The sequence below is a fragment of the Mastomys coucha genome, unplaced genomic scaffold, assembly GCF_008632895.1.
Source record: "Mastomys coucha isolate ucsf_1 unplaced genomic scaffold, UCSF_Mcou_1 pScaffold20, whole genome shotgun sequence".
NCBI lineage: Eukaryota > Metazoa > Chordata > Mammalia > Rodentia > Muridae > Mastomys > Mastomys coucha.
In genome coordinates, this window is record NW_022196903.1 from 35,468,293 (window position 1) to 35,484,635 (window position 16,343).

The 16,343-nt window shown below is 37.8% G+C and overlaps 1 protein-coding gene across 3 annotated transcripts in view; it reads left to right on the forward strand.

The window, feature by feature from the left end:
* Positions 1–16,343, forward strand: part of Agk (acylglycerol kinase) — a 94,887-nt gene that overhangs the window by 57,229 nt on the left and 21,315 nt on the right. For all 3 annotated transcript variants that reach the window (XM_031381644.1, XM_031381641.1, XM_031381643.1), the window contains exons 6-9: positions 2,486–2,578; positions 4,995–5,027; positions 6,931–7,025; positions 14,433–14,502. In XM_031381644.1, the coding sequence (XP_031237504.1) occupies positions 2,486–2,578; positions 4,995–5,027; positions 6,931–7,025; positions 14,433–14,502 (291 nt within the window). The remainder of the gene's footprint in view (positions 1–2,485; positions 2,579–4,994; positions 5,028–6,930; positions 7,026–14,432; positions 14,503–16,343) is intronic.

A 16,343-nucleotide genomic window follows, 5' to 3' on the forward strand; every position in this document is an offset into this window, starting at 1 on the left:
TTATCCTTAGGTTTGGTCTTCTCAGTGCATCTTGGATCTCCTGGATGTTTTGGGTTAGGAGCTTTTTGCTTTTTGTATTTTCTTTGACTGTTGTGTCAATGTTTTCTGAGGTGTCTTCTGCCCCTTAGATTCTCTCTTCTATCTCTTGCATTCTGTTGGTGATGCTTGTATCTTTGATTCCTGATTTCTTTCCTAGGCTTTGTATCTCCAGGGTTGTCTCTCTTTCTGATTTCTTTATTGTTTCTATTTCCATTTTTAGATTCTGGATGGTTTTGCTCATTTCCTTCACCTGTTTGATTGTGTTTTCTTGTAGTTCTTTAAGGGATTTTTGTGTTTCCTCTTTAAGAGCTTCTAGCTCTTTACCTGTGTTCTCCTGTATTTCTTTGAGGGTGCTATTTATGTCTTTCTTAAGGTCCTGTATCATCATCCTGATAAGTGATTTTCGATCTGAATCTTGCTTTTCCGTTGTGATGGTGTGTCCAGGACTTGCTATGGTGGGAGAATTTGGTTCTGATGATGGCAAGTGACCTTGGTTTGTGTTGTTTGTTTTCTTATGCTTGCCCCCTGCCATCTGGTTAACTCTAGTGCTACCTGCCCTTGCTAAATCTGACTGGAGCCTGTCCTTCCTGGGATCCTGGTTGTGTCAGAACTCCTCAGAGTCAAGCTGTCTCTGGGATCCTGGGATTCTGGGATCCTGGGATCCTGAGCTTGTCAGATCACTTGGGAGTGTGGCTTTCTCTATGTGTTGTGGGACTGACTGCAGAGCTTGTGCCCAAGGTCTGCTCAGAACACTAACCCAGACAGACCGGAAGGAACCGGAGTCACTGGGCTGGTAGAGTTCCTGTGTGCTTGGTCCCTCTGGTCCCAGTTACTTCCAGTGTTGAGACAGATGTTGGTTCCTGCTCACCTCTGATCCTGGGTGTGTCAGAGCGCCTGGGAGTGGAGCTTCCTCTGGGTGTTGTGGGAATGGCTGCGGGGCTTTTGCCCAAGGTCTGCTCTGGACTCCAGCACAGACAGACTGAAAGACAAATGTTTTCTTCTTACAGTTCAGTTGAAACTATTGTTCTTCGAAAGGTTGGTTTCCTGTCTTTTCTGTTAAATTTTACTTGGAAATAATTTTAAATTTTCAAAAAAGTTACAAAACAACATATATATATATATATATATATATATGTCTCTCTCTCTCTCTCTCTCTCTCTCTATATATATATATATATATAGATAGATAGATAGATATATACTTCACCTTGACTATTAACATTTTTACTGCATTTTCACATAATTTCTCTTTACGTAAATGTGTGTACATGTGGATAATATATACAGGAATTCCTATATATATTATGGATGAAATCATTAAGCCTTGATTTTTGAACTCACCCTTAGGCTCCTCTCATTTCCCTAGAAGTTAAGATGTGGATCTCAAGGTTTTATCTTGTAAGGCATCTCTTGACCTCTCTGGTGACCAGTTCCTAACCCGGGTCCTCCCAAAGTTACCTCTATAGCACATACTCTTTTATGTTTGAGGGGTTTCCTGAAAGTACCAAAATAACTTCTGTGGATTTTTAGAGTTCTATGTTGGAAACAGGGCACAAAGAACAGGTATTTCAAATAATACTACATGTGTTTGCCCATCTGATATTTAAGTATTTTAGTTTGTGTCTCGTGTATTTTGAATTGGAGGTAGTATTTCTACTTCATTTACTTTATGCCCTTTTTTAACATTTGTCTTCAGGGGTATACAAATCAGTGTACACCCTGATGGTGGCTGAAATGTACATCAAGTGTTCAATAAAGATGGGATGGTTGGAGTGCTTTTCTGTGGGTTCTTTCAAACACACATGCATTTTTTACATGCCATCATAGCAAAACAATAATAATCTTCATATACTTAACACGGTACCAGTTGCAAACAGTTTTCTAGCTGTTTTAAATTCTGCTGTATAGCAATATATAGGAAAGCCATGATTATCCCTCTCTTGATACATGGAAATTCATTGATAAGAAAATTAAAATCCAGTGAGTTTAAAGCCACTCAGTTAAAAAGTAGCAGAGATGAGATTTACTGTAGGTCTCTTGGGCTCTGAAGTCTGTACTCCTCTTCATTAAACCTACTTTCCTATTTGCATGTGCACTTGACTTCCTGCCTTCAGATGAAAAACAGTGTAAGCAATGTAATAGAAGCCACACCGGACTGGAAAAGAGTCCTGTGACTGGCTAGCCATATAACTAAAGCAAATTAGTGGGCTTGAATTTTATTTTTAGAATAAGGAGCCGAGTAGATAGTTTCTGAAACCATTTCTGTCTTAGGAAATATAAAACTATAAAAATCTAGACCAATAGCTTTCATAGAATTTTCATGTCTTTCAACCATGTAAAATTAAGGGACTCAATATGAAACTTTAAAGAGCATGGCCCACCTTTTCTTCCTCTAACATGTAGTCTTACAGTGACAAGTTTACCAAAGCCATCTTTGATATTTCAGACAGATTATGAGGGACAAGCCAAGAAGCTCCTGGAATTGATGGAAAGAACTGATGTGATCATTGTTGCTGGAGGAGATGGCACACTGCAGGAGGTAGGATCCTCCCTCCCCATTAAGGGCCATTTTTAAGGGGAGAAAAATGGAAATTAGGTTCTTGGACTATGGTAACAATAATTAAGGAAATTGCTATGATTTGTTATTTTAGGGCTATTGCTCTCAAACTTGTACAGCCTGAAGCTTTTCTCTTTTACTTTTCTTTCCTTGTTTTTGGTAAATCTTCTTTCTAGCTCAAGTCTATCTGAGAAAATTAAATAAAACATGCAAGGCTCTATAATCAAGCTGAATAACTAAGATATAATAATTAAGAATATAATTATGATGGAGTGGGAAAATCTTGAGTTCCAGTTAGTCTTGGGCTACATAGCAAGATTAGATCTCAAATATTGAATAAAATGGGAGGGAAAATGTGTATGGATGGCCAAGCTTGTTACATTGTGCATTCTGTTATGCAGTAGCTCTGTGATGGCACCAAAGTTTCACTACAAGGACAAGTTCTCATCAAATGAAAGTTTCCCTCAAGAAAACACTTTTGTGGCCACTCACATCATTTCTGTTGTATAGAAAGTCAACTCTTAAGACTGTATTTGTAGGGAGAGATGATACTTGTTCAGATATGTATGTTTGTCTTCTTTGCTGTGGTTCCTTCTAAGATTGGTTGTTTGGCAATTAGTGCTACAGAACAAACCTCATGTATGCTGGGCAAGTGCTCTACTGCTTAGCTACATCACTAGCCGTGTCTTTGTTCTAATAGTAATACACTTATCCTCAGTGAGATGCTACACCTATAAGAATGGCCAAGACATAGAACACTGGCAGAGTCAAATGCTGATGAGTGTAGAACAGTAGGAGCTGTCGTTCATTGATGGGGGGATGCAGAAGGGTTTAGTCACTTTATATCTATCAGAATACCAAAATCCAGGTCAAACAAAATGGAAAATGAGTAGTTTCACTGAAAACTGAACATACTCTTTCTGTGTGGTCCAGCAATTGTGCTCATTGGAAGTTATACAGAGGAGTTCACAACTCATGTACATCCAAAAATCTGCACGTGGTCATTTATAGCATCTTTATCTATAGTTGAGCAAATGTGGGAGAAATGAAGGTGTCCTTTAATAGGTTAATTGTAGAATAGCATACCCAAGTAATGGATTATTTAGCATGAAGAAAAAAAAAAACAAAGAACTATCTAGTTATGACAAGATTTGGAGCATATTACTAAGTGAAATAAACCACAAAAAGACTACAGTTCAATTCTTTGACTTGTGGGTCATGCAACAGTAGAGAGAATAAAAGGTTGTCTGAGGTTGGGAGAAGAGGATTAGCAGGCAGCACACAGGACTTGTAGGGCAAGGAAAATGCTTTGCAGATGACAGTGATGGAGAGGGGTGAGTACGTGTTTTTAAAACCTGTGAAGTGTACAGCACAGAGTGAACACCAATCTAAATAGTAAAGTTTATATGGTAATGTAATGTAGCTTCATCAGTTTTACCCACATACTACATTACTGTTGGCTTTGATCTCTCTTTGGTGGCTTCATCAGTGTGAGGGACCAGAAATGAACAGCAGAGAAGCTGTCCTAAGTTTGACTTGGCATTTATTTGAACCTTAGTAAGCTTCTTTTTTAAAAGGCTGTGCTAATGATCTTGTAATTGTTTTTATAGCTTGTTAATGAAATGCGAAGAGTTCTGATTGTGTACCTACAAAGAATGAAGCAGATCACTGACAACCCTTTTAATACTGAAACCCAATGAGGCCGTACAAGATAAAGGGAGGAGATATGTCAACCTTTGTTTTTTACAAAATGTTTTAAAAGAAAGACAGTGGATTGTATATTTGTTGTATATGCAGTCATTAAAAGATATTTGGTTAGAGAAATGATTGGCTTTTTAATGACAGCTCATACCTGTAATCCCAAGGAAGCCCAAAGCAGGCGGAATGCTGTGAGTTCCAGGCCAGCCTAGGTTACCTAATGATAATGAATAAAGTAAAGTAAATGATAATTTCAGTTCTAGACGTCCCTTTGTTTTTGTAGCCCTCAGGAAGAAGCACTTGAGTACAGATTTCTGAGCATACCAAGCCAACCTGTCCTCTGTGTACTGCAAAAGGCTAACATGGGCTTTTCTGTATAATTGAAAAGAATTCATATTTCTCTAGAACCTACAACACATTAACATTAGTAAACTTATATTTTGTAGACCTTGAAATATAATTTACTAATGTAATGTAGAATTTTTATAATTTATCTTAGTCTGTATTACTCTAAGTTAAGAATAAAATCTAATTTAGCACTCATGCTATTTGACAATATGATGTGTTTTTAAGGTCTAATATATCATTTAATATAGCTTCTAGAAAAAAATAAATAAGTTTATGGTCTATGAAATTTTATTCTAATTTTGTTTTGATAATGAAAATACATGTTGTTTATAATATTTTTTTACATTTATAGGTTGTTACTGGAGTACTTAGAAGAACAGATGAGGTGAGCTTGTAAAAAATACTTTAAGCTTTTATTTGTTCTCATTCTTTGTCTTTCCCCCTTATGATACATACATTCATATTTATATTTGTATGTATGTATATGCATGTATAAATACATATATACATACATGCATGCATGCATACATACATACATACATACATACATACAGATATACATATGTTGAACTAAGGATTGAACCTAGGGCTTTGGGTGTCTAGGTAAGCATGCACCACTGACTTACATCTCCAGTACTTTGTTCATTTAGTTTTTATTTTGAGACAGGGTTCTGATAAAATTGTCCAGGCTAGCCTTGAACTTGTGATTCTCCTGCCTCAGTCTCTGGAATCTGTAGGATTCCAGGCATAGACCATCATACTCCACTCCTATGTTATATTTTCAATCCAGTGCAATTGTGATAGGATTGGATTTTTGATCAGGTGGTACAATACTTCTTCCTCTGTCGTAGGTTACTCTCACGAACCCATGGTAGACTTCTTGTGTTGGTAATCCAGGGTACCATGTACCATTTAAGAACAGTTAGTGAGCTATATAAAAATTTCCTATAGAATCTTTTCTTCAAGGAATTCTTTTATAAATTAATAGTGATATATTCATATAATATGAGCTGGGTAACAATTAAATGGATGAACTAGGCTTATTTAGTTAAGAGCAAGAGTGAGGACTTGAGTTTGACCCCCAGGATTCATGTAAAATCACCTGAGTACAGTCAGTGATGCTGCTAGTAATCCTGGTGATGCCAGGCCAGAAGGAATTTCAAGCCATGTGGGAGACCTTATCTAAAAAAAAAATATGGACAGTACTTAGGGAATAAGACAAGAAGTTGTTGCCCTGTGGCCTCTTTGTGTACCCTCAACACACACACACACAAACACACACACACATTCTCCCTCACACACACACAGACACACACAGACAAATGTGTAATGTATATCATACACAAGAATGAAGTAGATCTATAAATATCTACATCTTTAGCTCTTAGAAATATTAAGTACAAGTAAGTTTTTAAAGAAGGTGAAATATTTCTACATGGTCTTAGAATTCAGTAAACAGTACTGTCACTGTGTGCTATTTGGTATGGAAGTATGTAGTAAGAAAAAAATAATGGAAAAGAGTTGTGCCAACCTAGTGGTTTCCTCTAGGAGGGGTTAGGAGAGCAGAATCTCAAAGGACCTCATCTGTCTCTGCCTATTTATTTATTTTAATTTTGAGATCCAATTCATTTTTTAAGACATCAGAAGCAAAATGGCAAGTGTTCTTAAATCTGGGTTGTGGACTTAATGAGGTTTTGTAAGATGACATTCATTTTCCTGCCACAGTTTAAAATATTTTAGAAAAAACAATAAGAGATTGTGTTCAAAATAGTCTTTTAAGAATCTTCAAGTAACAGCTGTATATGTAACATTTAGTTAAATCACATGTTATGTCATTAACTGGTCATTATTTGACTTATTCTATATGAAGTAGATAGCTTATGAAACAGTGTCACCTGCCATTCGTCACTGTAGAATTAGTAGATATTTTTATTTGAATTTTGTCTCTGTATTTCTCAGCCAGTATGATAGCTTATTACAGTCTCTCACACTGGTTCATTGATCCAGTTGTAAGATTGTCATTATCTTAACCCAGTTTCATAAAATAATTGTAGTTACTGAGTACCCAAATATGTCTGCTAAATTCTGAGTCATTGTGTTTTCATTGACCGCTTTGTTTTAGAAACTGCTCACATTGGGGTATTTGCTTACTGGCCTAGAGATGGGGAATGGAGATGAGATGGAAGACACAGTCGGTTACTTTGTTCTAGAAGATGTTCATATGCCTCCCTTTAAACCTAATCTTCTGACTGTAACAATACAATTTTGTCTTTTTTTTGTTCTCCTAGGCTACCTTCAGTAAGATTCCGATTGGATTTATCCCACTGGGACAGACCAGTAGTTTGAGTCACACTCTCTTTGCTGAAAGTGGAAACAAAGTCCAGTAGGTTGTCAATGTGGAATGCTAACATTTGTGTGTGATAAACTGGGCCTGAAAATTAACATGCATGATAACATCGACTTTTCAAATAGTAATAGGTTGAAACGTCAAGTTATTGAGAGGGGGCACCCAACCTTTCAGAGAATTGGTGTGCTCCCAGTTGGTGTTGTTCCTAATCTAGTAATTAGTACATCCTGATGTCAGGGACGGAGATGGGTGCTTTCTGTCACTGCAGTTTTTCTGCCTTTGCACTATAAGACCTTTTCATGAAGGTGTGGGCAGATTTGCTCTGCTCATTTCCTTTAAGTACACATGGTGACAAATAGCAAGTCTCTTGGGAAGCTGAACTATTGGTAGCTGTGGCTTCATCTTGGTGATAGAAGCAGGTAAAACAACTAAATACAGTCACATCTGGGGTTACAGATATAGTAGATGGGGGGCGGGTGAAGTCCTGATATCTAAGTTACACTGCTGTGAGTCTAACACGGTCTTTAGGACTCAGTCAGTTTGAAAGCTTTATAGAACAAAGACCAAATCTTTCAAAAAGGTAGTGATCTTGAATTTGAAGCCTGACTTTCCAAAGCAATTAATTAATATAATCTTGAGCAAATGGTTGTCAAAAGACTGAAGTAAATTGACGATGATTGAGAAATTGTTACATAGTATGTAATGTAAGGCTTGTGATAGAAGTCAGAAAGTAAACATTTGTTCAATAAATTAATTAAAAATTTCTCTGTCTAAGTCAATAATAATAATAATAGCCAAGGTACTTTTTAATTTGGGTAAAAAATTTTTTCTTGTATTAGTGTATTTTCTTAGACTAGGTCTTATAGATTGACTTTCCTGTTGTAATTTTGAAGGCTAGCAATTGTATCTTTAACGATTTTATGTTGTTCATAAAAGTCTAGGTGCATATAGGAAAGCCCAGGAATGCGTATACATGTTTATCGTCTGATAAGTAGACCCTCGTCCTACTGTCTCTCATATGTCACAGCCTTGCAGGATTCTCCAACTATCCTGAGGCCTAGCAAGCAGGAGAAAATCGCTTTAATGGGCCATACTTTTTAATTAGAATTTTTGAGAGGCAATAGATAATGAAGGATGAATGACTCAAGCATTTTTGCTGATCTGATGTAAATTCTCTCCATTTTAGGACTTGACAGCTTGTTTTTCCCTTGTATCAGTAGAGATTATTGAACTATTTTAGCCAGGATTTCCAAATGGCATGTCAGTGATCAGAAGTAGGTTATTTTCCTCGTGGAAACCCTCTGTGTTCAGAAGCCTCCACTCTCATGTGGCCACCCCCGGGTCTGAGACAGTGTTCTGCTTTTTTAGGAGCTGTTTTTTCTATGGTTTTAAACTATTGTTATTGCTGCTTCTATTTATAATTTAAAGATTTATAAACCCTAATCTCTAAGCATGCCCCAGGGCCCTTGGGTAGTCAGAAACTCTGCCCTTGGCTCAGAATTTTCCAAACTTTTTAACATGACTGCTGCCTGGGGCTATATAAAAAGAACAAAGCTCTGCCTTTGCCCTGCTGTCAAGATTTCTTGTAAAATAATTATTGAAGAAGAAAAAAGTCTTTTTTCCTGAAATGTGGAATGTAGCAGGTAAATAATCCTAAATGCCAGACTGTGGTGCTTCCGTGTTAGAGCCTTGAGTCATTGTTAGGGAATGATAAATTTGAGGTGCATTTTAGTTGTCTCCTCCCAAGCAATTTATAGAAGCAATTTAATGCAGAAAGTCTTTGAATAAGGTGAGTTGTTGTTTAGGTTTCTGAAAGCCACTTTCCAAGTGTCTTCCCGTGTGCCAGGTGCTATTCAGGTTAGTAAGAACAGTGCACACATCAGCTGTGGTGCTGCCTTCATAGCGCATACACATACACACTCAGATCAATGTAGCCTAGACTTGTGAGCCTGCTCCTTGCTTCCTCCAAGTAGAATCTCATTTGTGAAAATTTTGTTGTCTACTCCCAGCCAACATCTATATTGTAATGAAAAAGGGGGGTGGATTCATAGATAAATATGGGTGTTTGGGTTTTTGGCTGTATGTGGAATTCTCAACGCTCAAGGAGGCCAGTAGAGGGCATTGAATCCCCTGGAACTGGAGGTGCAGATGGCAGGCAGTACACCTCATGAGGGTGCTAGCAATTGAACCAGGGTCCTCTGCAAATGCATCAAGTACTCTTAACCACTGAGTCATCTCTCCAACTCACAATTGCTTGCATTAAATAACAGAGAAAAGCAGTCCAGACAGCACAAGCACTGTTAAGTATATTCAGCAACTGAAACTCATGTATTGACAGCATGATGAATGCCAAGCAGTGCAGCAACTATAGGAGCTAATGTGGCTGCTTCTTATCAAATTAAACATAAGCTTTTCACACTATTAGGTGTTTACCTAAGAGAAATGCAGACATAGAGATCTATACAACAACCTAAACCTTATTTGTAGAATCTGCTGCTAGTTGTCAAGAACCAGGAACAGTGCCAGTATCAGCCAGCTCATGAGTGGCTGGACAAATTATGGTACATTTATACACCAGGATGCTACTTAACCATAAAAAGAAACTGTCTACCCATGTTGTTGAGGCAGGCAGTAGTGTAATCTCAAGATCGTGCCTTTTCATTGTATTACATGATAATTCTACAAAAGATTAAACTGGACATGGTAATTGCTGCAACTGATGATTGTGGTAGGAGTGGGATGGCCACAAAGATTGATGAGGGACTTAAGGGGATGTTAGAAATGTTATGTATTTTGGTAATGGTGTTGCTTTCATAAATACATTTGTCAAAATGTATGGAAAGGCATGCCTAAAAGGACAGATTGTGCTGCATATGGATTCCAGCTCAATAAGTCTGATTTTAAAAAAGAAGATGGTCCTTCAGTTTCCAGGTTTACGTTTGAGAAACTCTACTGGAGGATCAAATAGAAAGCTGACAGGAGTGTTTGCCCAGGATGCACAAAGCCCTGGGCCCAATCCCCAGCACCACAGTTGAAAAATAAACTAAACTACAAATGTCTTGGATCTGAACATGAGGGGAGGATACCAGTCAAACAGCTGTCCCATAATTGAAAAAACATGTCAGAGGCATGGCTTACCAAGGCAGACTTAAGAACGTTAGCAGCTGTGGGAACCAGTGCTGGTGCAGGAAAACCTGAGGTTCTGTGTGGTCGGCTCAGAGAGTTCCGACCTCCTTGGAATCCAGACTTATGGGTTTCCTATAATATTGTGAGATTTATCTCATAGAGTTTGCTGAAGATTCCATACTAAGTACTAGGAAAGGAGGAAAGGAAGAATTTTGAAGTACTCTGAAGCAGTCTTTTTCCCTTTTAAGGTCTGCATCAGGAGAAACTAGTTATGCAGAGCCCAACCTTGAGTAGTTTTGGAGCTCAGTAAGGTTTGCTGGACTCTAGCTGGCTCTGGCCTTCCACATGGGAGAAGGGAAATACCCAAGCCAACCTACTCTTCAGTCTGCCCCAACTTAGGGGGTATATAAAAGTGGAATGTTAAAATGGAAAGATAACTGGACAGTTTTCAAATCCATGCAGACTATACAACATGCTTCTAAATAAATAAGATATGTATCTGGGAAAGTCTTGAGAAGTTGTAAAATATTTTAAACTAAATTAAAACACTCTCAAAAGTATGTGGTAGGCAGTGGTAGTGGAGATTAGAGGAAGTTTGAAGCATTTAAGAGTGAAGGCATATACATGGGAAGGTGAGGCAGGAGGGGTGTGAGTTTGAAACCAGCCTGGTTACAAACTGTGCCTCCAAAATCAGGAGGAGGAAAGCAAGTTAAACTCAGAGTTAACAGAGGGAAGAAGAGTTTAAATCTAAATAAACAAAGGAAATTAATAAGAATTAGAGCAGAACTCAATGAAATTGAAAATAGAAATCAATAGAAAGCTGGTTCTTAGAAATAATAAATAGGTCAGTAAGTCTCTAGCCAGGCTAAATAAAAACTAGAAAGGACACAAATGACTCATTTTAGTGATAAAAAAAGAGGACATCACTGCAGAGCCTATGAACATGAAAGGTTAAATGTATTATAGCTCTAGGCCCATAAGTTTGATAACCTCAGAACAGACTAACTCCTTCAAGGACAGTTGGGCATAGCTCAGGCAAGAAAAAAATAATGGGCAAATGGGATTAATAAACTAGTACATTTAAACTGTAGAATCTCATTCAGTGATCAAAGAAATGAGCTATGAAGCCACAGAAAGACAGAAACTTTAATGCATATTACCAAGTTAAGGAAAACAGTCCGAAGAAGAAGGCTATATTATATGGCTACAACTGTTAAGAGTGTGGGAGAGGTAAAGTTGTGACAGTAGATGGGGAAGTGGCTGTTAGGGTTTGGAGAAGGTACAAAGAGATCTGTGTAGTGGTAAAATTGCCAAGCATGTGCTACTCAGTGGTAGCCGTCATTAATGTTTGTCTAAACTCATTTAGATTGCAGCTATGATCAAAACTGGATTATGAATGGCAATAATAAATCAGTATAAATTCTTCAATTGTGACAAATGAGCCAACCAGTCTTGGGGTTGGGAGTGGAAAGATACGATAATGGAACAGCTGTGTTGTAGGAGGGGAAGAGGTTATATAGGGACATTTCTGTACTAGCCTTTAAATGTTTCTATGAGCCTGACCTAAGTTGGCTCTAAAAAAGGAGTTTTATGTAAAATCATTGATCCTTAGCAACACACACACACACACACACAAACACACACACACACACACACACACACAGAGAGAGAGAGAGAGAGAGAGAGAGAGATTAAAATTAACATAGTCCTTTCAAACTTCAATAAATTTATTTGTTTAAACAAGGCTTAGAGATGTGCTCTAGTTTCTTCTGTGTTTTGTTAACATCAGCATATACTTCTGTGGCTACTATCTCTCACCATTAATTTTGATTATATGGTGATTCTATACCTGTTCATTAAATTCATATGACAATGTGTCAGTAAGGTGACTATCTACAGTGTATTGAAGCAGAGCAGATTGGTTTCATAGTGATCATCAGAAAACAAAAGTGAAAACCTGAACACATTTGGATGCTGTGGGGAACCAGGTCATTTAGAAAACTAGTTTTTAGAGTTTGTTTGTTTTTATTTTAAAGGGGTGTGGGGGGAAATGGGGGGGGACTGGTGTGGTGGTGTTGTATACCTTTAATCATAGCAGTCAGAAGGCAGAGGCAGATGAGTCTCTGAATTCAAGGCCATTCTAGTCTGTGTAACCAGTTTGAGGTATCCTGGGAGACAAAGTGAGACCCTGTCTAAATAAATAGGAGTGAGGGAGGAGGGATGTCATTCAGTAGGCAAAGTGCTAGCATCCTTGAGGCCCTGGGTTCCATCTGCAGCATAGAATAAACCAGTCATGATGGTACACATGTGTAATCCTGACACTGGGGAGATAAAGAGGGAAGATCACAAGTTGAAAGTCATCCCTGGCTACAAAGTGAGGTCAGTGACAGCCTAGGAACATGAGACCCTATCACAAAGTTTTAAGCGAGTTCATCATTTCTCTTGGCTTTCTCATATGACCTGCAGTTCAGGGGAAGATCCCTTTGTACAGTCGAGGATAAATTAGAAAGGATAGACTCAAGCAGGAGAGACCACTCAGTGGCTATGACTGCATGGTACTCTTGCAGAAGACCCAAGTTGGTTCCTGGCACCATTGTAGTTCACTCTAGATCCAGGGAATCTGATACCTGCTTCTGACCTCCACAAGCACAGCAGGCAAAACACTCATATGTATTAAATAAATTAAATGTTTTAATGATAGACTTAAAAAATTACTAGTTTGGATCCCAGTAAATCTAGGTGATGGTTTTCATTGGTGGCCATCATCACCAAAGACAGCAGGTATTCTTTGTCTTCTGGTGGAAATGTGTACTACCACAGTGATTATTTAATGTTGCCAAAATCTCAAGGATGAATGATACAAACTTTTCATCCTAGCTATCCTCAGAAAATTCATGAACTAGATATATGCACTAGTGTCATACACATATAATCACTAAGGTACAAGTCCACAGAAATTCAGTAGACAAATGGCCTATTTCTTAAATAGGGAAATGAAAAGGAACAAATAGTAGATTTAAAACACATAAACCAATCACAATCTATGTGCCTTGTTTGAGGGAAGTAACCTATGTATTTATATATTATTAAAATTTGAGCACTGTCTAAAAATATTGATTCACATGGGTCAAAGTTATAAATGTAATAATGATATTTCATAAAAGTCTCTTACAGATACATAATGAACTACTAAGACATCAGGTTTACCTTCATATTTAGTGACTTACATGTTGATGTGAAGAAGTAAGCTTGGTTATGAGGGGATAATGGTTTCGAGTCTGAGTGAGGAATATATATATACAGTCTCTGCAGTTTCTGTGCTTGAAATTCTGGAAAATAAAATAATGCCCAGAAAATACTGATTGCCTGTTATTTAGCATGCATGTGCTGATATGAAGTGTCACTAGCCTTGTAGAACTTCTGCTCCCCAAGAGGAGGCAGGCCATAACACCAGTCAGTACATAGTCATGCTGTAGCCATGGAAGGACAGCAACAATGTAGTAATGAGAGCCACAGTGAAGGACCATCTGCTAGGCTGGATGGAGTGGGCCTCTCTGAAGTGGAGCTGTCTGCCAGATCTCAAGGATGAGAGTGAAGGGCTAGCCGTGGCTGCACTAGGGCATGGAGGATTGACCAGCATCAGTAAAGGCCCTTGATGGAGGACTGTTCCTTCTCTCCTGAGAGCACACATTCTACTGTCTAGCCACTTGGCTTGCTATTTCTCCTGTTGACCATCTTTTGTATATTTATGTATGTCTGACTTTGAATTTAAAATACAAACTCTAGGTTATATGCAGATCTGGCATAATTTTATATGCCCTGAATAATCCAGAGTGTTTACTTTTTAATGAGTATTTTTTTTTTACATAGAGGTTTTTTCAGAGATTGTCAGAATGTAGGTAAGAACAGTCTTGTATCTCTGAGGGAAAGGACCAGCAGTGAGAACAGAGCATGAGGTGCATCCTTGTGATGCTGGAAAATGAGGAAATGTGTCTTGGGTCATGGATTATCATTTGCTAAGATAGCTCTAAGAACTGGCCTTCAGTTACTGTCTGGCTGTTTGAGAAGAAAGACTTTTTTTTTGAAATGACTGAATTTCTTATAGTGACTAAAAGATGTATGGCCCAGTGGAGTGACGTAATAAATGTGTGCTTCAGTAATTGCTCAGACGCTTTCCTAAGATCATTTTGAAAGACTAGCTTTTGGACTCTGGGTGTGTGGTTGTGGGTGTGTATGCACACATGTATGCATGCTGTGCACTGGGGGAGGTGGCATTTACTTCTTACTACAAGTTCCTTTCTATTTTCTCCCATTTAGACATATTACAGATGCCACACTTGCCATTGTGAAAGGAGAGACTGTTCCACTTGATGTCTTGCAGATCAAGGTAAACTCTTTCCTTCAGATTTTGAAAAAGGTATTAAAAGTAATATTTAAAATGTCTCAAAGTAATAAGTACACAATAAAGATAATAGTGTAACAATTTACATGGGGTTCCGATGAATACAGCATTTCCTTTCTCTCTCCACCCTAGCATTAGTCCCCATAAAGAAGCGTTGTTCACTAATTAATGTGTTTATGATCCCACATGTGATAAGAATGATGTTACATATGTAGTCACTTTAAATCTGCACTTCAGTAGTGTTGAATGTGTGATGCCACCTTTTGATGCATTAGCTTTCAACTTAACTCTTGGCCTCTGTTGCATACAAGGATCCCTCTGTATCACTTCCTCATAGAATTATATCTAATTTTAATTTCTCCAACTACTACCTTTATACCATAAGAAATCCAGCTATGCATGATTGTTTTGAGTATTAAAAGAGCCCTGAGGCCAGATAAAATTATGCTGTATGCCTGTAATCTCAACCCTCTATAAGTATCAGAAGGATGAAGGGTTCAAAGTCATTCTCAGCAACACAGCAAGTTGAGGCTAACAGGTACCACATGAAACCTGGCCTTTCAAAAGGAAAAAAAGACCCATAACATACTTTGGTAGTAATTGATTTCTGTAGCTGCTTAGAAGCTGGCTGTATCTCTCTTCCATGGCTACAACACATGAGCTGCTTCTCACGTCCTGCTGGAGCAGCTGTTGGCTTTAACCTTACCTTTCAAATGCATTTATGGATAGTTAAGATTTTGTAGATTATCTGTCCATTCTTTCTCACATTGGGAACAATGTTTTCTGTAGCTTCCTGCATTTTATAACTCTCCATTTTTCTGTTGAGCTGTATAACATTTTCTTACTTGTAGAGGATAATTTGTTTTAGAAATATGCTTGCTGACTGTGCCAATTAAAGGGCATGGAAACAATTACACTTCACAGTGCACATACCTGGCACACAGATTTTGGTCTTTAATTACTTCCATCTTTAAAAAAAAAAAATACGACTACCACCACCAACCTGAAATAAAGGAAGAGTAACTGTGAGGTAAGAGAGCACTCAAAAATTAATAGGGGCATCACAGAAAGACATGAAGAGCCAAGCTGTCAGTGTTTGAATATCAAAATTATTAATTGCCAAGATAGATAGATAGATAGATAGATAGATAGATAGATAGATAGATAGATAGTCACTGAAGTCTGGGTGATAATATAGAAGAATTGTCATGTTATAAGTATAGAAGGAATAATAGAATATTAACATTATTTTTAAGTCACTATTTTGATAATTGAGTTTAGGTTGAGATCATCAGTAGAAACTGAACACAATGCACAATATCTATTGGGAAACAAATCTGCACACATTCCTCAAATTATTTTTACTTAACCTTTAAAGAAGCGGATGAATATTTGAAGTAGAAATATCTAGCATACGCTACTTTATCTGGTCATAAAAAAATGACAGTATCTGCCTTCTGAGAATGATACCATGTCACTATAGAGTTCTGAGAATGGTGTCATGTCACTATAGAGTTCTGAGAATGATGCCATGTCACTATATAGTTCTGAGAATGGTGCCATGTCACTATTGAGTACTGAGAATGGTGCCATGTCACTATATAGTTCTGAGAATGGTGCCATGTCACTATATAGTTCTGAGAATGATGACATGTCACTATAGAGTTCTGAGAATGGTGCCATGTGACTATAGAGTTCTGAGAATGGTGCCATGTCACTATAGAGTTCTGAGAATGGTGCCATGTCACTATAGAGTTATGAGAATGGTACCATGTCACTATAGAGTTCTGAGAATGATGCCATGTCTCACTATAGAGTTCTGAGAA